At 36.7% G+C, this 26594-nt stretch overlaps 1 protein-coding gene across 3 annotated transcripts in view; it reads left to right on the top strand.

The window, feature by feature from the left end:
* stac (SH3 and cysteine rich domain) overlaps positions 1–26594 on the top strand; it is an 87957-nt gene that overhangs the window by 18251 nt on the left and 43112 nt on the right. For all 3 annotated transcript variants that reach the window (XR_015925729.1, XM_088601516.1, XM_088601517.1), the window contains exons 3-6: positions 14278–14378; positions 19116–19197; positions 19333–19448; positions 23800–23878. Coding sequence is in view for 2 of the 3 variants with exons in the window: in XM_088601516.1 (XP_088457642.1) it covers positions 14278–14378; positions 19116–19197; positions 19333–19448; positions 23800–23878 (378 nt within the window). In the remaining variant the exon portion in view is untranslated. The remainder of the gene's footprint in view (positions 1–14277; positions 14379–19115; positions 19198–19332; positions 19449–23799; positions 23879–26594) is intronic.

Genomic DNA, 26594 nt, shown 5'->3' with positions numbered 1-26594 from the left:
ACTTATACAAAGGGCAGCAGCATCCCCTGTCATCATTTTTAGGGCATTGTTTGGAAATCCTGGTCCAGAGGGATAAAAACACCTGATGGGACTGGTCCACCAACACCATGTACTGCAGCGGCCTGGTTTTGCTTAGAGGTGTTCCATGGCAGTGTTGACAAGATATTACTTAGCTCCTGAAAGCTGATCAAGCTTCAAGGTAGTAGTGCTGCATTGTGTAATACAATTATTCTTATTTGGATTTTGAAGCACTGGCTTTGTTAGGCTCAGTTAAGTTTTCATGGAAACACTGCCTTACTATGTAACCATGAGAACTTAGTCCTATTTAGTGTAGTGTCATAGGCAGGCATTACCAGAGCAGAGTAAGCCTATAATAAAAATGGCCTTTATTGATCAGTTGAAATTGAGAAAATTAATCAAATAAAAAAAAGCAATTACTTTTATTGATGTAGCCAAGGAATGTATTCTTAAGCAAGTGGCATGGTGATCTGTCAACCTAGCATATGTTTCTAACATGCTCCATTAAATGTACTGTAATTTGAAAAACAGAGTACTAACAGCAACAGAAGTACTAGGAAAACTGTCATAAAAGAAGTGCAATGAAGAAAATGCTCAGTTTGTTGTTGTTTTTCCTATATCGGTATTAATATTTGTCCTTCTTAACGTTTCACTAAATATCTTTCAGAAACCATTTACTTAAAGATATTTAGTGATCTTTCTTTAGTAACTAGTTTGCTGTTTTCTGGTGTACACTCCCTTTTGTCAGGATGAATCTGCAATTTTGCATCTTCAGAATAAGGAAGAAGACTCCTGTAAAGATCTGTCATTGACAAATGTCCTCAAATTAAGTTTTTTAGAACCTTAATTGACTACAGTACTTGTGCACAATAGCACAGTATGGGAGGTAATAAGTTATTCAGTAAGAAAAATAAAAATTATGTTTCAGACGACGGATCACGCATAAAACAAATTACAGAGGAACCCTTCACCTCCTAATTCAGGCATCCATTTAACTCAACAAGCAAATCTCTAATTGCCATGATTACTTGTGAATGAAAATACAATCGATTTGTGACTAAGTTTATGATTTTTTTACAGATGCTATATTAAACCCTTTTTAGAGTTAAGAATGATGATTATTAATCCCAACCTTTGAAGATACACAGATTAAAATAGGAAGTTAAAATTATGATGAAATTAAGCAAGATTTGTTTGAAGTGTTCATGTTTAATAGGGTCATGTTTATAGACAGATACAGTACATTTGCCACTGCTGAAAATGGTTTAGCCAGAACAGCTTGAATTGTTATTTTGTCGGCTTGGGTAATTGTAAAATGCAGTATCACAACATGGGTTTAAGATACTGTAAGTATGCTAAACAAGGGGAAATTATACAACTTTTTTTTTTAAAAAAGAAGGGAAATCATAATGAACTTTTGCTTGGTTTAATGAGGGATTCAGTATCTGACACATTTTAGCTATAGCATTCCATTTCCAGCTGTGGTGTGCTGAGGTTACAATGATGGACAGAAATGTTATGTCACTGTGTTTTTAAAATAAGAAACTCTGAGGGTGCAACTAAAGGGAAAATACATTTCCTCAAGAGCTAGTTTAAGCTTGCAGTCTAAGTTTACTTTGGAAGTCTATGTAAGGACATTGTTGCGCTTGTTTCTGAATTTTAGTATGGAGAATTCTAAATACAGAGGAAAAATCTCTGATTTGGCAACAGCATAAGTCTTATGACAGTTAACCAGTATTTCTGTAATTCTTAACCACTTAATCAATAATTATTTAATCGGTTGTATTATAATTTATTTAGGACATACACTGAAATGTATGTAAGGTATTGTCACGAAAATATGCTAGGATACAACTACTTTATTACAGAAATATGTTACAAGACAGAGGATATTGAGAATTTACAGCAGAAAATAGACATTAACATTAACCCTGGATTCTTCCCCCGTCTTACCAAAACCAGAAAACTCACCATTATTTATGTGTATCCCAGCAATTGGACAGACCCTATTTGTACAAGCAGATGAGTCCACCAGAGGTCCCTCCATTCTTGTTCTCTCTTCCCCCTTGGGTGCAGCAAGACTGGTGCACCAAATCACTCCTTTGTCTGTGCATGTTTCCTGTACCACAGAAACACTGACATGCACACAAGATCAGGGAAGCATAAAAAGGATCACAGGTTTTTCCAATATCCAGTCATACACATTGTGATCACTGCAATATAATCTGCATGTGGTCATTTAGACTACAGTCAAATGGTCAAAAGGTCTTTTTATGGTTCATCAGTAGGCCTTGCAGTAAAATAACGGAAGGCTTTTTTTGTTTGTCTACAATACAAAACTAAATGTCTACATGATAAATGATTACTGCCAAATAAATTAAATGACATTATTTTACATTAGTCAAATACACTTAATACAAGCTTCTGCATTGACAGTTCACTACTGGCTCCTGTTCTTTGAATTGCAGTTTATTCTGTGGATTAACTTTTGAGGTTATTTACCTTAGCTGTCAGATAAAAAAAAAATAATGACATGACATTACATAAGAATTTTAGACAAATGCAAGCTAGATGAGGCCATTCAGCCCCTCATTTCATAGCTTCATACAGTAGCTAAATGAAACAAAAATTTCAACCATTTCTTAAAAATACTGTTTCGATCTCGGCCATCTTACTGCAATACCTGTTCCATTTACACATAGCTCCTAGTGTTTTCTATTCTATATACTAAATATCCCTTTAGTTCCCAGTTGTGAAAGCACACTCTTGTTACACTACAGTGTGTGATATAGTCCCGTTTCATCCGTATGTTTGACCCTGTCTTTACCCTTTAGGATCTTGTATACCTGAGTCAAATCTCCTTAACTTGGCTGTATTTGCAACTGCTTGAGAAGAAGAAACGTTCTTGCACTCTTCTTCAGTTTTCTAATCTAATATATAAATACTGATGGAAAAAAGAAACACAACACCTTCTCCTCCACACACTGGCCTTCCTGTCTGTTTGGAACAGGCTGAAGAGTGACTCATCCGAGAAGAGGACCTGATGCCACTGCTGATGAGTCCATCGTAGCCTCTGTCTGGCCCAAGCCAGTCTGGTGTGACGTCTCGGAGGTGTGAGCAGAGAGCCTCTGACAGGTCACCTTGCTCTTAGGCCAGCAGCATGGAGCCTCACTGTCCTGTCACAGATGTGGGCATTGTGTCTGCTGGCAGTTTCAGCAGCAGTACGGGTGGCAGATCTGGAACAATCTCTCAGACAGAACAGTCTGATGTGTCGGTCCTGCTCAGGTGTGATCACTCGAGGACGACCGGATCTTGGATGGTCATCAGTTTTGCTTGTCTGTTGAAACCTGCTCTGCAGTCGGATACAGTGGAGCGGCTTACCCCATAGTGTCTGGCAACACTGGCACATGACATGCCTGCCTGCAGTATGCCAATGGGCCTCTCCCTTGCTTCTGGTGACATTCGAGGCATTATGGAATGCACAAAAAATTGACTAAGTGTGGCAAAAGCTGTATTGCTTGTCAGAGGGCTTAAAACAAATTGACAAGTTTTTACATAAACTATAACTATAGTATTCTCATTCCAGAAAGTGTTGCATTTCTTTTTTCCATCAGTATAATATGTTGACCCAGAAACAACACAGTATTCCAAATAAGTTCCTACTGATGCATTATAAAACTTGTGCATAACTTCCATGAATTTAAATTCAACAATTGTTTCGGTTTATGTCTTTATTTATGAATTCTGGATCCATGTTGGTTGTGTCTTCAAACTTCATTGTTTTCTAAGTATTCATTCAATTTAACTCAAAATATTATTTCCCAAAAGGTAAAGGCAGAGATAAGGTACAGTTACAGATTACCTGTGGTAGATTTATTGGTGGTAGATCTGCAATTTTCCAATCCCAGGTAATGTTCCCATTCTAAGCGAGAGTTGAAGTATCCTGGTTAATGGAATAACATCCCTCTTTTATTTGAGAAAATGCCACAAGGACCCAGTGATGTGTTGGATTTTAGCTGCCCCAGTGTCAGATTGTGGTATAATTACCCAAAAACCAATGGAGCTTTGTCTTTAATATATAATATATTTGCATATTCCATTCTAAAATTGACTTGTGCACCTAGTCCTACAATTAACAGCACTTACTGACTTCATGCAATTAACAATAAATACAGTGAAATCCAAGCTTATGTTTTTAAGATCATGTCCAAGCAAAAATTATGTAAATTATGTCAACAAATGCAAACTGGATTCACATTCCTGCATACAAAAAAGATGATAGGTTTTATATGAACATTGTAGCTTCTGATGATAACTTAAATCTTGTTCAGTTTTTATAATAAGCTTTTACTCTGATACCAAAAGCTCATATTTAAAATATGAGCTGCAAGTGCAGATGCTAGACTGCAAATATGATAATTGAAAAATAATTCTGCATGATTTCACCATGCCTGTTCAAAGGTATTTTTGATACTGTTCCACAGAGATCTTTGTACATGAAAACACCTCAACTCAAGACATATGTATTATAAAACGCATTCAAGATGTATTCATACTTTCACTACAAGAAAACAAAAGCCTATCTCTGTCTGAGCTCTAGCTAAACGTCTTTAGATTCATTTCTATAGATACTACAAGGGAGCTAAGATGTTTACTAGCTCCAAAACAGAAGTATCTCAAAGACAAGAACAAGTCATTTAATGTCCATTGGTTTTCCAAACACTGAACAGAATTTAAGAATTTAATGGTCATATGGAAGCCTCAGCTTTCTTGTTTTAAATGTCACCTGACCAATTGTCTTCCATCAAATATTGTGGTGACTGAAGTCAACTAGTCCTCTTCCCCATTCTTCCACGTAATGTAGTTCATACCGAAGTCTCCTTCTTGTGTGAACCTCTAACAATGATGTATCTGACTTTATAATAAGAAAAACATTTATAAGATATAGATTTAATTTATTTCAGTATCTTGAATCAAGGACCATTAAAACTGCCTAAACTAGAGACTGAAAGCAGTACATATAATCCCAGATTATTTTTTGGGGGGAGATGGTTTAATGCCAGTGTGTTCATGCTGCGAAATGAGCCACCTCATTATCAACACTCATCTGAGCCATCATATCTGCACACTGTGAACATGTCATCAGAAACTGCAGTATACTCAGGACCAAGGTCAGAGTGATTGCCCTTTTGTAGCAGAACTCTCTGTGGGGACTGATGCTCTTGTCAGAAGACAGATCAAAAAGAGTTACTGATTAAACACATACACTTTTTATGGAAGTTTCTAAAGTAAAAATGTGGAAGAGGAGATAAAAACAAATATACACCTAGATATAAATTAAAAATAAACTAACAGTTACTAAAGTTACTTTTGGTGGTTTTGTGACATCGGACTGTGGTGTAGCCAGTATTGGAAGTTTAGGAGTATTGCTACTGGAAAATGGAAAGTCCTTAGATGAATTGAGTAATCTTCTGTGTTTCTTCAAATGCCATTCAGTACATGCAGCCTCAGTTTCATCTTTAGTAAGAAAAGACAGTGCTAGTTATTTGATCTCTCCTGGCCTAAATTTGTATGAGGATCACCTTAAGGTTATTGGTATTTTTTTCTTAATTTGCTTAACTCTTTGCGAGGTAGAAATGTATAGCCTCAAGCTTCTTAATATTCTTAATTACTCAGGTCTAGTCTGAATAAAGTGTTTCTGTGGTTTCTTTCCTGTGACTAATTCCATTATTGCTCCTACCTTGATACAAGGCAAATGGCATACAGGCTTACCCTAATGAAAGGTTGAATTCCACAATGTATTATTATACACAGTTATCCGAGACGATCTAAAGTTACACATTTGGTTGAAAGAAATATCTTTCTTAAGATCTCAATTTCTTAAAACGTTTATTTATATAGTTTGTCTCAGGGAAATGCAGAACTGACATCTTTAGTTTTTCATGAATTATTAATTGAATTCCAGAGAACATGATTGTCACATTTATTCACACCTGTGTGCATTCTTTTAAATACAGTCTGCTCATTGAAAGTGCAATCAAAACCTCCAGATCTCTATAGCGTATATATATTGTAAGATAACCAGGGGAATGGTCATTCATAACCGGTATTTTCGGAATGACCTACTTAATATACTCGACATAGACCTGAGTAAAATGGCCGCCAAGAAGAACCAGCTGACCCGTATATGGAAAGGGTCTACCCAGAGAAGCAACGAATAGTAGTTATTACTGGACTCTAGTGGATAAGCATTTAAGCATTGGTTTAAAGAAATGGCCTTTTTTCTTTTTCTACCAATTAAGGAAAAAAGACTAAATAAGTAGTCTAAAGTACCATGTAGAATCAGATACAGTACATAATTCAATCAACATGAATACAGTCATGATTGAGATCATATCACACTTGCATTAAACCCAATACTTTAATTCCAACATATAATTATTAGAATATAAGTACTGTAATAAGAGGCAATTTGGTTAAGGCAGCTTGTTTGGCCACTAGTAACATGATGAACTAAAAATTAATCTGCAAAGGAACAAGTAATAGGTTTATTCCATGCTGAAAATAGGAGAAAGAACACCTGGACCAGGTGTGGCACCTGAAAAAGGCTCCATGGCCAAAATGTTGTGTTTTCTTTTTTTCCTCTGTTAGGCATGGAATAAACCTATTACTTGTTCCTTTGCAGCCTACGCATGCTTAACAAAGCTACCCACCTGAACTAAAAAATAATCTTTCTTGAAGGATTCCTCACAATCAACTTCTACCACATGATAATATAATAATGTTTCTTTATTAGCCCTGTACAATTTCTTGCATTAGGAATTTGTCTTTTCACATACCCCAGCTTTTCTCAATGGAGACACAGACAGGGAGAGAAGCTTGGGGTCAGAGCACAGTGTCTGCCATTGTACGGTGCCCCTAGAGCAGTTAGGGTTAAGGGCCTTGCTCAGGGGCCCAATGGAGTAGGATTCCTCTGCCAGCCACGGGATTTGAACTAGCAACCTTCCAGCCACAGGCACAGATCCTTAGCCACAGAGCCACTGCTTCGCCCCAGTGAGTGGGAGTAGGTTCCTCTATGTAAAAAATGTCTGATGTTTCACGTCTTGAATGGTCCTAAACTTAAAATATCAATATAATAGTAAATACACTAATATTGTATACTGTGCCCACAGTCCAGAGTCCATGGGGCGTGGGAATAGTGTATAGTTTAAACATAATCATAGAACATCCACCCAATATACTTCAAACATGACATCATCACAACACACGAAGACGATACATGCACAATGCCAAACCATTATAATGTATATACTCATTAGTAATGCAAGTAATTGTATATGGCTAATAAAGTGATCTTATCTAGTAAGAACACATATTAAAATCAAAACATAAATTATAACAGCTGTCAACACTATCTGTCACCTGTGTCAAGTGTGTTTATTAGTTTTAAGTTTTGTTATTATTGAATTACAGTATTTACTATTATTGTGTCTGGAATTGAGGAAAGTTTGCTTTCCAAATGAATACTTCTATCAATCCATTAAACAACCTGAAAGCACAATCAGAATTGATTACCACTGGGTTTTGTGGTGGGGGTGTAAAGTTACCATGTATTGCTGCAGGGGGTGCAGGGCCTCAAAAAGGTCAAGTATAGTCCAAAAGGTCAAAATGTGTCACAGGACATAACCTTGGAATGAACTTTAATTCATCATTTGAGCAAACATAAGAGAACAAAAGAATGTTGATGCATACAGTTCAGCATTCTTTTGTCATTTATTATCTTGCTGACTAAGTGCATCTTTTTTCTAAACACACATATAATTAGATTTGTTGCATTTACATGAGAAGTCATAAGGTCACATAGTATAACACATTTAACTCATTCAGGAAGAACAAGTGTTATAACCTCTGAGAAGGTAATGCATTTAATATATGAAACCTTTAATATTATTATTATTGTTGTTGTTGTTGTTGTTGTTGTTGTTGTTGTTATTTATTTATTTATGGTGTTGTGTTGATTTACCTTACAATAAGGACAGCAAATGCTGGATATACAATGCAAGTGGAACAGGTAAAATGTCATTCCATGCTGAAAGGTAAAGAAAAACACAGTGTTTTGGCTGTAGAGCTTTTTTCTGTGAGGTAGAAAGGGAAAGTTGCAAATAAATCAAATGTAGGAGAACAAAAGACAGACTAGGTAAGAGTCAGCAGGGAGCAGTGGGGAATGGGTGTATAGCCGGTGAGCATGAGTGTCCAGACTAAGGGAGAACTTTAGGAGAGGTATGGAAAGCCAAAATCTGCAAAATGATGAGGTTTTAAAAGGAAATTAATCTATCATTGAAAGAATGGGAAAAGTGTGATCCAAGTATAAGAATAATTTTGGTTTCTTTCTGCAATAGGAGTCCCAAAATCTCTGTGAAATGACAGCTCGCAAACAGACAGATCAGAATGATCATGGCTGGTAAAGACTAAATGGGGAACCATCAGTTTGGAGAGATCTTTGATCCTTGCAGCTTTGACATATTCCCTGAAAAGCTCTGCCAGTCTTCTTCCTGTGTCGCCAATGTAAATGGCTGGGCATTTTCTGCTTAAGATGTAGTAAATGAGGTTGTTGGATATACATGATGTTTTTTGGGTGACTCGAAACTGTCCAGAGGGTTACTGTAAGGTGATGCAGCAGATTCTGTTACAGAGCTGTGGACAATAGGGTTGCACAGATTAGGTGGTCAGCAATATGACATGATAGGGCAATTTAGGGACAAGGCCAATATAGGAATCAAAGAAGCATTCTTCTATCCAGCTGAGAAAAATATTCACACGCTCCTAAAAGAGGTTATTGAAAGAGAAGGCATAAAGTGTGAGGACCAGTTCCTTAAGATGTACAAGAGCATGGGTTCACTGGGGTGGACAGAGTCACTTCAATGACACAAAGACAACTAGCTATACAGTCTTAAAATTTTCTTCAAGCCACCCTCTTATTGTCTCATGCTTACCTAATATACCTATAAAATATCTGTACTGTCTTAGTCTTAGTCCTTATATTTAAACTGTATAAAATCTAAAATTAAATAATTAAAATCATTAAATAAAGTAAGCCACTGTGTGAAAATCTTAGAATGAAATAAATTGCAAAGAATTTGTAAATAGTTATTCAAAGTTACATTTCAAAAAACAAAATCTTTAACTTTCAATGAATAGAACGGTTATAAAATAGTGAACTTGTCTAAAAATAGTAATTGTCTAAAAACCTCAACAAGGAAAAAAAATCTTGCAATGTTACTTACAAGACTTAAAAATTAATATGAGTGAAGATGACTGTGCAATTCAGATGTGTCGATTAGCATATGAGTCATGCATTTTCCACACTGTTCACCACCCACTGTATGTACTGTATATACATACAGTATATAAAGCTGATAAACATAAGCAAATAGATGAAAATAACGTTTAGTGCAACTACATCGACTATATGTGTAATTATTTTTATTCAGGAGTTCAATCCTCAGATTGGGTGTTGACCCAGAACAGATTCCCCCAATTTACAAGCATTTTTATGGGAAATTAATTTATGGGATTTAGTTTATGGGAATGCATCTGTCATGTTAATCAAGAGTTACCTATTGGAAGCATTAAAACAGTACAAACATAGTGTGGACGCAAAGAAGGAGTGAAAACAGCCTTATGTTATGTTTTCCAAGTTCACAGTGAATAATTGCAATAAGCAAATCACTTTAACAGCTTGAGAGGTTAGAAGATTAGAGCAATGTGGTGCAAGAGTGACTAAAGAATGTAATTAAGAGCTAAGAAATCACAGGTGCTGTCAAAACAGATGGGACTTGATCAGGCACCGGAAAGTGGTAGGGGACTGAATAGTTTTAATTTCTGTGAGCAGATTATTTCACCACTGAGGAACATGATTAGAGAAAGAACCAGTTCTAGATATGGGAGAAAGGATAGGGAGAAAGTCTAATAGAAAAGAAGGAAAAAAGAGGGGTATATGGAGTGATAAGGGACAGAAGAAAGATGGGAGAAGAATGTGGGTGGTGGCTCTGTGGCTAAGGATCTGTGCCTGTGGCCGGAAGGTTGCTAGTTATTAACCCACAGCTGGCAGAGGAATCCTACTCCATTGGGCCCCTGAGCAAGGCCCTTAACCCCAACTGCTCCATAGGCGCCGTATAAATGGCCGACCCTGCACTCTGACCACAAGCTTCTCTCCCTCTCTTTGTGTCTCATGGAGAGCAAGTTGGGGTATGCGAAAAGACAAATTCCTAATACAAGAAATTGTATATCGCCATTAAAGTGATCTTCTCTTTTCATTCTGTGAAGCCTAGGCAAGAACTAGGGTTTTGAAATTGTTTATGGCAACAGGGAGCCAGTGCTGGACTGATGGAATAGAATGCGATAGATAATACAAGCAGCATAATTCTGGATGACTGGTAGTTGATTTTTTTTTTCAGGAAAGCTTGCCAAGATGGATGTACAATAGCCTAGGCTATACAGTAGGAGACCTAGGAGACTAGACTTTTTTTTAAGAAAAGTGGACTTCAAAAGCACCAACAAGACTGTACCTGAGAAAAAAAATACTTTGTATTTTTATATATTTTTATAAATATATCTTTAAGATGGTGGGAGTCTACGCAGCAGACAAAAAGTGGAGACCCAGGATGGGTACAGTATGTGAGGGACAGTAATGGTATAAGAAGCAGAGAGTAAGCCTCATTCAGAGATTTTGTATGTGCCACCAGTGATATAGAAGGAAAACCAGGTAAGGGTAGTGTCCCATTAACAGGAGAAATGTCAGTAACTGCAGCCTCTAGAATAGAGAGATTTGGTATCAAAGGTGGCAGATAGATTAAAATAGTGTATGACAAAGAAGAGGGAGCAAATCAAGCAGAGTAAAGAGAATTGGTAAATGTGGAGAACACTTTCAGTTAAATGTACCAGGCCAGACTGAAGAAAGGCAAGTAGCAAGTGTTGCAAAATAAAACACTTTATTTAACAGTATATAACAGTAGAACTGTTGATGCAGCACCCACGCATGGGTTTGAGAAAAAAAAAGAAGGGAGAGAAAGCAATAGCTCTGAAGTAGTGATGGATGAAGGGTGGGTTTTTAAAGGGACACTAATAATGCACAAATTAAAAACAGGGATAGTCATCTGAGAATAAAGAGATCTTAAGGAGAGCAGAAGTGTAGGCTTAAGGTAAGAGTACCGATAGGAAATTCTGAATCAATCATAAGGAGACTCCCTATAACCCCAGTACAACAACAACAACAAAAACAACAACAACAACAACAACAACAACTACAGTACTACTACTAATAATAATAATAGAAGAAAAAATGACAAAACCTGATTTTAGTTTGCGAGACAATAGCCTGCCGCTATTGTAATAAATGGGCCTGGGAGTTTGCTGTAAGGGTGTAGATGGTGAGTGAGAGATACAAAAATGCAAGAAAGATACTCAAAGGAAAGACCTATTTTGGGACTTAGATATACTATATAGGATTTTACCATCCTCCTGAACTTCAGTTTACTCCATTAAATTTGTATGAATGGAAATTTTAAATTACTGTATAATTAATATAGTATAGTGTACTTCTTCTCCTGACAATCCTTATACAAATTGGATACATCATTTACTGTACATGTAAACAGTAAATATCCTTGAGGTGTTGGTCCCAGTAAATTTATCTTAATTTCATTCTGCTGTCTTTTGAGACTTTTTGGGAAAAACTTATTTTACTGCTTTGGTCTACTTAATATTAATGCGACACTAGTTTTCTGTTTAATCCTCCTGAAGTTGTTTATTGGTATAAGTCTCATATTTATGAAAGTATAGGTACAGAGAGTCTCAAATGGTGTAAGCAATTAAATGACTACAGTATACAGTATATAGTGTAAACATTTCAGATTCCATATAGTGTATCCAATTAATGTCTGGCACACAAGATTGTGAAGTCATGTGGTAATTAGCATTTAATATCTGTTGTTTTTTTCTCTTACTTGATCCTGTGTTACATAACATCTGCACGCAAATAAGCCTCATTATTCTACATTTAATAATAAGGTTGTGACTTATGTATCAATGGAAGCCATTAGAATGGAAATATTGTGGAATCCAGAAAACAGACAATGGCAGGTCTGCTATTACTGACTTTGCCATGAATCACATTCAAATCCTACAGGCAACAAATCCCTATTTAGGTCTGTGCATGGATAGAACGCAGATACAGAAATGTCTTTATCTGTTGTATTTTAACATTTAAATTTAAGACACAACAGTTCTGTATTTTCCAAAGAAACACAAATCCAAAAAGAATATGTGCTGATATTGAACGTTGATAGACAAAAAACAGGAAAGAGGGAGCTAAATAAACAGGTTTTTAGTTAAGAAGAAGCACCTGACCATGCTGTCTCAGTTTCACTAGCAGAGCTTAGCCTTGTCATATGTCCTTCGACAAGAAAGGTTTCTAGAATTCAGTACAACCAAGTATGATCTAAGGGCACAGTACTGTATCTCTGTCTGCCTCCTGCTTCATAAGGTAGATTTATTCAGCTGTAGTTTTAAGGAGGCAGTTGTAACGAACAGTTCTTTCCGGACCCTATGCGGACGACACAGTCCGACGGAGTGGGGAAACACTAGGGAAACGTCATGCAGGAAAACGGGGCTGAAGACAGGGGGGCGTGTCCAAGGTGCGCTGGTGCACGGGGAGGTGTGGCCGAGGCGAACAATCCAAGAGTAATCCTTAGGGAAAATCCAAAACGCACGAGTAAGTCCAAAACCAGGAGATCCATCAGAACAAGAATTAAAAACCACGAAGGCCGGGTCGGAACCGGCGGACGGGGAACAGGAACGGGAACCGAGGTTAAAACCTTAACGGGACCAGGCGCTTCCTGGTCCCGGACTCGCATGATACGGAAATCAGATGCAGAGCCCGGATGAGCGTCAGCGCCTGGCTTTTAAGGTGGGCAGGGAATAGGGAGCAGGTGCATGGAATAAAGTCTTGAGTGATAGGGCTGGAGCACCCTTAAGGAGGGGGAACTAATATCGTGACAGCAGTACCATGAAGTTGGGAGGTCAGTTCTTGTTTTCATCAGACTTCTTTGTTTTTCAGTGAGTCCTGTATTTTTGTATTTATCATATCACCTTACTGTATCTGAGTAATGATTGCATTGTAGTTGTGTAACTCACATTAGCCATTTGTACTGCTTTTTGTGAGTTGTGAGAGTTTTTGAACGTCTAGCTTTGCTGTCCTAAGGAAACATGCCGAGGAAATTCAAAAGTGGGTTAGTCAAAATTATCAATATGCATTAGTCAATTAATTAATTGGTTGGCTTCATATTTTCAAGATGGCACCATAGAAATGCATAACTATTGTAATGTCCAGAACACAATATGGGTATATAAGCCTGTGTGTGATTCCAACTGAGTTACAAGGATAGTATTTGCGTTCTGCGTATACTGTACACAAAGCTCCTTCTTTGTCAGTTTTCCCACTCTCTCAGCTCACCATGTTATGTTTTTGCAGCAGTCTTTACATTACAGATTGTACTGTGAGTCAAAGTATCAATCATATATTTTAATTACACCTACAAGAGCATATCAAGCCAGCTGAAATCCATGTAAAATGTTCTGCATACCAACCTACTGAGCAAGGGATAAATCAGATGACTGGTTGTAAATGGGATGCATTTGGGTTGTACTGTATTTGTAACATTAGCAGAAATAACAAAGAAATATAGAGCCATATAGTGGTATATATAGTGCCATAGCAAAACAAAGAACAGTTTAATGAGACAGTTAAGTTATAAATACACTGTAGGAGAACTTTAAATGTTTCAGTGAGTGAAATGAATTATCTTACTAGCACCATACAGTATGTTCAAACACCTTAAAGCTTAAATTCATTTTGCTTTCTATAAGGATTTGAGTTTGGTAACTTGAATATAGGGCTAGATATTTCTTATTTACAAGATAATACTACATCCTAGTATTTATTTCTAGTGGTATGCTTTTCTTTGTTCTTTCTATGCTCTATATTTTTGTTCACAGTCATGTCAAGTATTAATAATTTTAATTAAATTACATTTTTCTTCAGTTTTTCTAGTCATAGTGTACACAATGTAATCTATAATATACTTTGCCACAGGTGCATAAATGGGTTTACACCAGTACTAACCAAAAACTGTTATTAATCTTTTATTAACAATATTATTATAAATCATAAAGTTATATTTTCTCTGGGTTTTTTGTCAGGCACCAATGCTAAACATGGACTGCGCTGCAAAGCCTGCAAAATGAGCATCCATCACAAGTGTGCAGATGGCGTTGGACAGCAGCGATGCATGGGCAAGTTGGTAAGACATTCTTTTTTTCCTGCATTTTTTAAAGCAATGATAACTAGATGTTTTGTTCTGCTGCCATCCTTTGTAAGGCTTCCTTCCTAGCACAACAGATTTTCAAACCAGCTGTTTCATATCAGCCACATTGCAGAAATCTTTTAAACATGGACTTGAGTGATAGCCCACAAAATAGAAACTTAACAGTACAAAAGTTTCTTACCTTTAACCACATGGGAAAAAACATAATGAAAGTACTCAATATTTTGTGTCTTTACATGAACAAAACTATTGTTTGATGTGAGAAATGTTTAATTACAGGATGGCTTTTCCTTACTCCCTATCAGATACTGAGCATTTTTCCATGAACGCAAGAGATGTATTTCTGTTTTTGTTTCCAGTTAAAGAGAATGATTGATGATTATTCTTATAATAGAGATTAAATTGGGTGATGGAATACAAATCAAGAAAGAGCCATAAAGGATATTCTGTGGTGGGGTCACCTTGTTTATTTTGGCATTCTTTGTAGAACCAGCTAATGTAACATTCAGCATCTTAATAAGCTCACATTAAGGTGTTTTTTAAAAATAATCTTTTACACCAATCAGCCCTCTAATTGTTAGACATAAAATAATGTAACACTAATACAGTGTATTGTTCTAGTGACTATGAGACCAAGGATAGATGTGAACTGAATTTTATGTTGCTTTACATAAGTACCAAATACCAAAGCACATATTAACCTCAGTAAATAATTAATCCTCTTTGTTTTAATCAAATACAATGACTGTTACATTGTTTTTTTCTTTTTTATGTTGAATTCAAAAGTACATCAGTGCTCCTTTTTACTATTAGTCTATTCAGTTTGTGTTTCATTTTTTTCTTTACTCCTGTACCAAGTAACACATTTATCCTCATGCTTCTTCTGTATGCTGAATGTGTTCATGCATTTTTAATGAAGAAGCTAGGAAAATATTCTTCGACATGCCAGATCTCGTCTGTCGTTTAGCTGTCTTCAGTGGTACTCCAGGGGATTGATAGTCACAACCAAGCAAGAACAGACATTTCCAAGCTTCACACTAAGAGAAAAAAGCAAAAAATAAGTCATATATCATATCTCTTGGCATGCCTGCTGCAAATTTCCACATAGAGGTCAGGTGCCACTAGGAAAAAGTGTGGTTTTGAGACCTGTGCAATACACATCCCTAGTCACATTACATTTCTGATTAAAAAAATAGAAGCAAACAAGCTGTGTTGTTTCCTTATACAATATGATTTGAAGATTAGCAATTCTGTGATATGGTTGTATTTCAGAAATGGTAAATAAGGTGCAGTGTTGATAATAAACAATAGTATTCCCCATAGACCTCAAATCTATTTGTAGTTATATTTTTTTAAATGCATGCATAAATTTGTTCTTTTGACTACTGTTTGATGTGATTTTTCTATAGAATTTGTGGATTTTTAAAAGAAAAATCCTTTTGTCCTATAATACCTTGTCTACATTCTAGTGGTGCTTTTAAAACTGTGATACTGTATATTTTAAATTAATTTTGAGAACATAAAAAGGTTGTAACATGTAGAGTCCAGGTACAGACGTGGAGAGGCTAGGTGCACATACAGTAGCAATCAATAACTCCTTGGCTATGTAATCTAGGTCTATTGAATCCTAGTCCTGAAGGCACACACTCTTAATGGTTTTCATTCCAGCTGATCTTAATTACCTAATTGAAGCTTTAATTGAACTGACAAGTTGCTTGATTTTAATATTTTTCTGTTTAGAATTCTGTTCAGAAATTTAGAAATGTATGTTACTTACAGTATGAATTGTAATAGTTAAAAGACAACCTCCAATATTTTTAAGAGCTGAAAATAGCCGAACAGTTTGAATTAATTCTGTTATGAAGTCAGTTAAGGGTCCAACTGTGTAACAAAGCTCTGCTAAATCCCAGACGGTCTGTGGGCCTACAGGACCAAGATTGGGAGTCCTGTATTAGTTAAATAGGCTTCCTGTCTTATCTCTAGGCAATGCCTACCCCTCCAGTGTTGTATTAATGTCAGACATAAAGCAGAGAGACTGTACTTCTCTGTGTGGGAGACTGTCCACAGTAGTGTTGACATGCTAAAGCTGAGGATTGGCAAACTGATATGGATGCTCTACCCTTCCAAGCAATGTAATAATAGGCTTGTCATTTGTGACTCAAGTAGAACCTAGAGAAGAAAAGTGCCTTTAAAATTCAGCACAGGAGGCACTTTTTTACATAAATGGCTGTGGGAATCCAGAAAGAAACAAAATGAGATTCTTGAATCCCTTAATTACTAGCAAGTAACAAAATTAGGTGGAAAAAATTATTTGTGGTGATCTGGATTTGATCCATAGTCCAGCCTACCTTTCCTTTCAATGTTACAACATTCTGTATACACAAGGTATAATATAAAAAATAGAAAAAAATATGGAAGGGGGGCAAGCTAAATATTTTTGTCTTCAACTATACCAGTTCAACAAGAAAACGGGTTTCAAATTAAAACTTGTATTCTTCCTTGTTTTGAAGAGTCAGTTATGTAAGGTTGCTTGTAAAAATGATATCTGAGTAAATTCTGAAGAACATTTACAGTTGAATGTAATTGGCACCATCTTCCTTAAAAGGAGGGGGGATTTCAGTTCCAAAATCTATACATTTTCTAACTGCTTTATCCAATTCAGGGTCATGGGGGATGCCGGAGTCTATCCCAGAAAGAAACATGTGGAAGGCAGGGTACCCTGGACAGGACACCAGTCCATTGCAGGGTACACATACTGTAGAGAAACACACACTCACACCAGAGCCAATTTTTCCAGAAGCCAATTAACCTAAAAGTTGGACTGTGGAACTGGAAGAAACCCACATGACCAAGGGGAAAACATACAAGCTCCACACAGATAGCACTCCAGGAACTGAACCCAGGACCCCAGGCAGAAATGCTAACCATTACACCGCTGTGATGCCTCTTAATTGATCAAATTTGAAACAAAGTAAAAAAGAACAGTTCCTATTAATCAGTCTGGGTGAAAAACTTTTTTTTGTATTTTTTGTATTCCTATTGTTAAAACATGTATTAATGAAATGTTTCTATTTTTATTATTGAGACAATATGAAATTAGCAGAGATATTTTAAATGTATCCTATTGTAATTGTAGATGATGTGTAAACATTGTTATTGATTCTCAAATAAGTCCACTCACATGAAAGAAATGACATTTTAAGTTTGACTATCACCCTTCATAAAAGAGGGAAAACAGGATGTTAATAAAAGCCCTGCCCAACTGGTGGTATGTTCTCTCGATGTTCACATGGGTTTTCTCCCACAAACCAAGGACATACTGTACTGGTAGGTTAAATGGTTTCTGGGAAAATTGCCCCTGATTTAAGAGTAGGGGTGTTTGTGTCTGTGTGTGCCCTGCGATGGACTAGCCTCCCATCCAGAGTGTATTCTGCTTTGTGTCCATTGCTTGCCGGGATAAACTCCACCTTCCCCACAACCCTTTATTGGATTAAATGGTAATAAAATGGATGGATGATGTGCAGTTTACATAGAGTATGCTGTTTGACTAAATATAAATATAGTTCAGATGGGTAGCTGCGTCAGCATGCGTACTTGTTCCTAAATATAAATATATACAGTGTACAGTATGGTTAACTAAAAAAAGTTTATTAATATATAAACAAACCTTTATATATGATGTTTATACTGAGTTGAACATTTTCTTTGTCTATCTCTTATGTGAGGAATATTAAGCATATAGTCTTATACAATGTACTTTATACATTTTGAGGGAATACTTTTTTTTGCATTGATAACCCAATGTGACTCTTAATTGCATTTTCAAAACCATAACCATCTTTTGCTTTACTAGTCCCTTTTAAAAAGAAAATTGAATTCCACCTCAAAGTCCAGTCAATCCCTCAGTTTAATCACTTTAAAGATATTGGTTAATATTAGTTAATAATATTGGATATTATGTTCCTCAATAAAAAGGAAAATAAATTAATGTGATAATTATGTGCAAATAAAGGATTACCTTACAGTAGATGTTGCACCTGTTTTAACTTTATGCATTCATTTAACTATTTAAAACCAAATTAAAATAACAGTGTGCCCACTGTTTTTCAAAGTGCATTGTGAACAAAAGCAGTTCCTCTGCCACTGATTTTATAAAATATGAAGTAAACAAGACAGGTTAATTTCAGTTACTAACATTATAATAAGTGTAGTCATATTATAGCAAATATAAAAGCTTTTCACAATATTGGAGTTATCAGTTCTATATAAATAACTGTCCTTCTCTAACCTGATTACATATTAAGGCTATATTATTATAAGACAAACCTGTTGTATGAAGTATAAAAACTATCATAATTACTGAAATTTAGAAATTGCTGCTGTGTACTTTGGTATGACTTTGGTATGATAAAATAACTGATGAGTTCTCAGAAATACCAGATTTTCATTTTCAATGATTTTCAAGATCATTTTGCTTAGTTAATATTTACAAATGTATATCAACATGCATTTTTAATCAATGTTTGTAAAGACACAAAGAATGCAGAAATGGAAGTTACTAGGGAAAAGCAAGTATGTAAAGGGAGCAAGAGTAGGAAGAGAATGTGGCCACACATGGAGTGTTTAGACGTATTTAGCTGCCGGGACATTGCCCATGTTGCTGTATTGATCTCATCACTGACGTGGTTCTCTTCTTCCTCTCTCCCTCATTAGCCAAAAGGATTTCGTCGCTACTACAGCTCCCCACTGCTCATCCAGGAGCAATTTGGCTGCATCAAAGAGGTGATGCCTATTGGTGGGTATCGATTTTTCCTGTACTCTCAATGAATGCACAGACCTATATTACAAATACGTGCCTGATTGCTCTAGGCAATTTCTTGCTCACTTGTCAGTTCTAATTTACCTCTTTCTTCATATTCCCTCCTCCCAGCCTGCGGCAGTAAGGTTGACCCAGTATATGAGACTTTACGCTTTGGAACTTCTCTAGCACAGAAGACTAAGAGGTCCAGCACTGGCAGTGGCTCTGAGTCACCACATCGAAACTCTGTAAGTGAAGTGTATAGTTACAGTATACTCATCTGTGTCAGCATGAAAAAGAAACATTCAGTAGTATGCTGTGCTCTAAATCATAGTTTTTAAGGTTACAAACTAATTTATACTCATATGGGATCACTTTCAAAGCTTGTTCCTAAAGAATAAAATTTGCTCCCCCTTTTCTATATCTAGATAAAAACTTTCTATAATAGAAAATTGATTTCTTCATGAAAGTTTAATATATATTAATCTTCCTCACAATTACAGTACATTATTTTTTAGAGAGCAAGCTAGTTTCTTAATGGCCACCCTCCCATGTTCAGGCTTTTCCTGAGACAACAGTCATAGCAGAAGAGGCATAGAGATCCATAAATGTTACTCTGGAGTCCTTTTGAACTTCCTGGAACATGTTCTGAAGGATTTTTCTTGGGAACATTTTAGCAGGCCAGCTGGTCTTGGGAGTAGTAACTATGGTCTTGAATATTTTGTTTTATAGAGGAAAGGATTTGTAACTTTTTCAAGATGAATGGGTATTAACTACTCTTTTCCTGAGGTCAGTTGAAATCTCTTCTGATTTCAGAATCTGTATGGCAAAAAAACAAACTCACTAAATTTCAGAATATTATTTAGGAAAGGAATGCGCACACTTAATCCTTGTTTAAGTTTGTCCCAATTATTTACAGAAACCACTTGATTCTAATTACCCCCTTAATTGCGCAACATAAATGAGATGTTTAGGCTGATTCCTAATTTTTTCATTTTCATAATTTATATAAAAAACCATTAAATAAAATACAAACCATTGTTTCAATTAAACCATATTTCAATTAAACGATGCCATGTTAACAATTTGTAATTTCCACAATTATGTTGGAGGCTCACAAACATTTTTCACAGCACTGTAGTTGTAGATAAAACAACAACATTAATAGCTATAATTTGAGACTCTAGACTTTTACAAACACAAAGAGAACTGGGTTTACTTGGGTTTATGTTTCTGCTTCAATCTGGGCACACTCAGAATTTTGGACATAGGCAAAGGTAAAATATTATATCATAATGTTTTGTACTGTAGATCAAATTTAGGAACCCAAACTTTCAACACTGAAAAAACTAACCTGAGGCAGAGTATGTATCTGCAAGATATCTCAAATAAGTCTGAATTTGACAGCAGAGAAAAAAAATATTTTCACAACTATTAAAAAATTAAAATCATTTTATATATTACTCTGTGGATGAATTATTCAGTGCAGAGGTAGCAGTACTTGCCAACCCTCCAAAAATGTGTGGGATAGAAACCTGGGCCCAAATGTGACTGTTTAGTCCAGAGCAGTGAAGGTTGATTTATTACATCAATAGTTTATTGATTATTTATTGATTTAACAGCAGGCTTCCCTGAGTTATTAATCTCTGCTTAATAACTCATTCTGATGTATAATGAGCAAGTCACTAGCTGTAATTTATTATGCAGTGTGTTGTAGGAGGTGACAGAGGTGGAAAATACTTGTGTTAGAATGTGAAACACCTGCTCTAATGAAACACTTTTAAGACATTCATGGAAGCATTCACAACTGTCTTTTGGATCTAAAATTGCCCTTATTTACCTCACAGAATCCATTAGGCACTGTAATATTTCAAGAAATCTCCTACTGATATCTAAATTCATTTCAGCGGGTGCCACAATTAAACACAGCATGGTAATGTTGGTTTAGTAGTTTTTTTAAAGAATAAGGATATAAAGAACACTTATAAAGAGGAGGAGGCCATCAATTCGATCTAGCCTCTTTAGTAAATAGTAATTAATCTCATTCAACCATTTCTTTAAATAAAACAGGGTATTGGCTTCAAATACATGGCTGGGTAGTTTGTTCCAGACTCCTTCAATCTTTTGTGTAAAAAAGTGCCTTCTCTTCTCACTTTTAAATGGAATTCATTTCAGTTTGCACTGATGTCCAATTCATAATTCACTGTTATTTCTGAAGTCCTTTGGTTTTGCCTTTGAGGATTTTGAATACTTGAATCAGGTCCCCTCTTAGTATTTTCTGTTCAATATTAAAACTGTTCAGTTCTTTCAGCCTGTCTGACATTCTAGGAAATTACCTGTTTTTTGGACAAAGCTCTCAGTCTTCTGGTTAATCTATGTTGCAAGCTTCAACTATGGTCACAAGCTTTGAGTGGTGACTAAAATGCAATCACAGATATAATTGGTGCGAATGAGGTTTCTCCTTCGGGCTGTTGGGCTTTCACTCCATGACAGGGTGAGGAGCTCAACTATCAGGGAGGACCTTGGAGTAGAGTTTCTGTTCCTACAGTTTGAGAGAAGCCCATTGAAGTGGCTTGGGCATCTGGTAAGGATGACCCCAGGGCAACTCCAGTGCACTGGGAAGAGACCCTGGGGCAGACCCAGGACATGCTGAAGGAATTATATCTCTCAGCTTACCCGGGAATGCAGGGGAGTCCCTTAATAGGAGACTGTTGCTTTGGAAAAGGGAAATCTGGTCTGCTTTGCTTAACCTGTTTTAGCTTTGACCCTCAACAGGAATAATCAGACAGAAAATGAGATGAGATGTAAGTGATGTGTTAGCATAAACACTTTTTTTGTCAAAGGTGGTTTCTTCAAGCACAGTGTTTTCTTATTTATATTTCTAGTTTAAGTTCTTGTTATCTGCATGTAATATTCTACTCTTCTCTTCATATAACACTGTCTGCAAGGTGTTTGCCCTATCTTTAATTTCATCTTCATCTTTTTGAAATGTCTTTGCTTATAATATTTCCTTCCATTGATCTGCCAATTACATTATCAACTATACCAGAGTCAAATACAAATTAAAAACAGCAGTGGTCCTAATATAAACCCCTGTGGTACTCACTGGAACATTTTTCTCATATGAAAGATAAAACAAAAAGTTTATGCAAGAGCTCTTTTCTTTGAGTATGGACATTACCTGTGCTGTACAAATGTGCTATTGTTTCCCCGAGGTGCTGTACACCTGACAACTACAACAATGTTAACTTGGTTATGATAGCAAAGTGTTTGGATTACTCAACATTAGTAAGAGGAGTTTAATTGTGAACTGAATTATTACAATTATTGAAGTTATAAATTAGAATTTCATTTTAAATACTTTTACCTGGGTGGGTGAAGTGCTCAGCTGAGTGCAGTAGGGGGATTTCACTATAGTCTATAACAAAAACTCCATTAATTGAGATAGATATGTGAATTAACTGTACATTTTAAAGAGATTAAGAAATTATAAGCCCTAGAACTCACATGGCCACTCTTGGAGGTGTTTTATATTGAATGGCTGGTTGTGTTAAAAAAATGTTTTACTAAAAATATTAGTTCAGTGGATTTGCTGCCTCACACTACCGTAACAGCCTGAACTACTGACAAGGCATTCCATATTTTCACTGGTCTTGAAATATAAATGACATTAATTATTAATAGAGAATCCAAACAATTTTAACTGTTCACTTCATGTGTACTAGTCAGCTGAAATATGACAGTGCATACAGACCCCTACTGGGCCATCCCTGGACACAGGCAAACTAGGCAAGTGAAAATGCATTTGGTATTTTATTTGGTTAGATCCATGTAACAGAAGCAAAGGGGAGTTTTTCAGAACTCAACATGATTAAAAAAACATACCTGAGTTCAGCCATGGCACAAGACTGCCTCAGTGGACTGGCCATCATGAGCATCAATCATGCAGTGGGTGGACTACTACTGTATGAAAATGTAATTGATGAACTTGCCTCCCTTAATTTAGGTGAATTGATTTCTGAACATTTTTATAAATCTTTCTCATCTACTCAGCCTTACCAATCTCACATCAGCCTCAATTTCACTTATTAAGTGTAATAATTTCTTAAATATGTATGTATGTATCAATTCCTTTCTACAAAGGTTTTAATGCAGTAATTTGTAAGTTATGATTTGCTATAATTTTGAAGTAACATATTCTGTTTATCATTATTTTTTATTACTAATGTTCCTATTTATGACTTTCAATGTTAAAATACATGTTATCCTTGTATAATTTGTGTTTCTTGTTCATGTTTGTAACTTGTTTTGAATATAGGGCACATAAAGTATTTATTATACATTGTCATATTACTGACCAATATTTTGTTAGTACAGGATAATATACATGATCATTTACTCAGGTCAGAGAGTATGTGAATTTTAATTTGAGTCAATGCAAAGGAGGAAAAGCTTATTTATCTTTGAATGGACAGCTTAAAGTACAGTATACGAGCAGAAAACAAGTATCACATCTTTGCAGACTCTTAAATCTGGAAACCTGAGAATTAGTGTTTTCTGTGCTTTCTCAGACTGATATTTTTCTTTTTATCCTGACAGACAACTGACTTGGCTGAAGTGCCTGAAGAATCTGATGTCCACAGCCTGCCAGGGCACACAAGGAAACTCAGTGACAGTGGTGAGTCATTTATTTTGCATGGCAGTTTTAATTAAGTTATGCAAAGAAAAGAATTTAACAATTTAACAAATCACTTAATGTCCAGTTGACACAGAATATTGATTTTCCAGTCAGTTGATATTTCAAGATTTAAACTAAACACATCATCCAAACCTTTTGTTTTTGAGATGTGTTTTTAATCTTTTTATGCACATACTTCTGCATAAATATTTGAACAGAGATCCAGCCATTTAATATGAGCGAGGTACGCTGCGTTAAAACATGGTTGAGAAAGCGCAACATACCGCAACATACAGCATGTTTTTTTAAATAGGATAATAGTATCCGGAAGTACTGTTGTAACAGAAGAAATAAGGTTCTTGATCCCGAGATGAAGTGAAACAGATGAGTTTATTGCATGCAAGGAACAATAAAGCCGAAGTCTTGTTTCCCGCAAGAAACAACAAAACCGAAGTATTGTTCCACGTACTGTTACAAACTTTTGGGTTATATAGTGTTTTCTTCTCCGTTTCTGACGTCACTCGGTCTGATGGTAAAGAGGGGGGTTCATGGTATTTGGCCAGTTTACGATGTTCTGGGCAAATGGTCAGTTTAACATTACACCCAGGGGGGTTCCTAGTTTAACATTACACCCAGGGGGGTTCCTAGCTTGCATCTGCAATCCTTATCAGTTAACCCCCTTTCCTGCCATAAACCCCAGCTTGTGACTTAGAAGTCTAAACCCCCTACAGAAAGGATTAAATTCAAACCCCCGTCTTCACATCTTTCTTCATTCCCCCCTTATAAAATATGGCATACGTCAGTGTAGCCTATTTTTATACATACAATGTCAGGGCAGATCTTTCCTTTCTTGGCGAACAGGTATGTATTGCCATGTCATTGTACGTTCCACGGTTATAGCAAGATGTGATACATGTTTTTGTGAATGTGATGATTACAATTATACATATAAACAATACTACTCCTACAGATAAACACTATAAAAAGGTTCCACCCCAGGCCCCAAACACAGACTTTACCCAAGGCCCAATTCCCCAATTTTCAGTATAATAGTCCTGATATTTCTGTCCCTCATTGTAAATGTGTTGGGCCAGATCTGAGATGTGCTCAGAATTATCAGGAATATATGTGCAGCATTCAGTGCCAATTACTGCACAAGTTCCTCCTTGGGCCGCCAGTACATAATCTAAAGCTAGTCGGGCCTGCATGGCCACTGTTCTGAGGGCTACCATCTCATCATTAACAGCCTTCAGACTAGATGAGGTAGACTTTGCTAATTCTTCTAAAGTCGAGGCCATTTGAATTAACTCTCGACTCAGAAAGTTCATGCCGGCTTGTGGAAATATTATACCTAAATAATATTCCCAATCAGCCAATTTTCTTTGTGGTCTGTGGTTAGGTCCGAAGGGGCTGTGGATTTGAACATGGATATGAGGAACCACATATCCTAAATAACATGAGCCAGACCACTGGGCTGGCAACCATGGGTAGGCTCGTTTTCCACAAATGAAAGATGTTCCGTTTGGCGCTCCCCATGCCTCTGAAAATAAGAAGCTTATACCGAATTGTGGGGTGTGCCGATCCCATCCTGGAATTTGGAAGGTAGAGGTGGATATATTTGCAGCGATGGTAAGGTTGCACCAATTAGTGTGCTGAAAACATACGTTTCCCCTCACGTTCCTTATTGAGAGTCAGGTATGGTGGTGTATGGCTTCTGTTATATTTAGGAGCATAAAAGCCTGTGAAACTCGTGGGCTCTAAGCCTCGCTCCTGTAGATATTGTAATGTTTTGCAGGTTAAAGTCGTGTTATGGCAACCCCCATAGTTTGTCATATTAAAATCTCCTAAATTATCCCTCCAAATGATCATGCCTATGACTTCCTCGCGACGCCAAGTAATGGCTCCCATAGGAAGTCCTCCCTGTACATATTTGGGTAATGCGGCACACACCCAGCAGGCACTTTGGTTGGTTTTCTTAGCTGTCAGATAGGAGAGGCCTAAAAAGGAATTAATTCCATGTTCTCCTTTGTGGGAGAGATGATCATTAATTCCTGCGGAACATAGTCCTACAGCAACAATTATTGTTATAAACAGAAATTATTTCATTCTGAGTCTGTAAATGGGGATGAGGCTCGTCGGCAGTGTGGCGCGTGGATCCAGCGATCTTTTCCTTCCACTCGAACCGCAGACTCGGTTGTCAACAGGATCTGGTGGGGTCCGTCCCACCTGGGCTGGAGAACCTGTGAAGGAAATTTCCTGATCCACACCCACTCTCCTGGGATGAGGTTGTGCCCTCCTTCAGGTGGTGGTCCCCACGCCTCCAGGACCTGCTCGCGGGCTCCTTGGGTGGCCTCTGTCAGCTACTTGCAATAATACAAAGGAATGGTTGATCCATCTGAGGAAACCCCAGTCTCAGCACCTGTAAGAGAACTTGTTTCAAATTATTACAGGTGGCTTTTGCTGCGGGAACCAAGGCAATCTTGTCCTTGTACTGCACTCCCCCCTTAAGCAGATCTGTTAAGAGTTGTGCTCACCCTGTAAAAAACATTGCACCCAGGCCCTGTTAAAATTTCACAATGCTAGACACAAAAGGGCCTTATCATAACTGCTTCTATTAGACACTCTAAAGCTGAAGCAACTCAGACTTGTGGGTTTCCTTGTCAGGGGAAGCACTCAGAATACCATCAACATACTGAGTGATCACAGCCAGTTGAAG

The sequence above is a fragment of the Lepisosteus platostomus genome, chromosome 12 (genome assembly GCF_059453375.1).
Source record: "Lepisosteus platostomus isolate fLepPlt1 chromosome 12, fLepPlt1.hap1, whole genome shotgun sequence".
In the NCBI taxonomy this organism is placed as follows: Eukaryota; Metazoa; Chordata; class Actinopteri; order Semionotiformes; family Lepisosteidae; genus Lepisosteus; species Lepisosteus platostomus.
The sequence above is the reverse complement of the archived record's forward strand: the minus strand, read 5'-3'. Positions and strand labels throughout refer to the sequence as shown.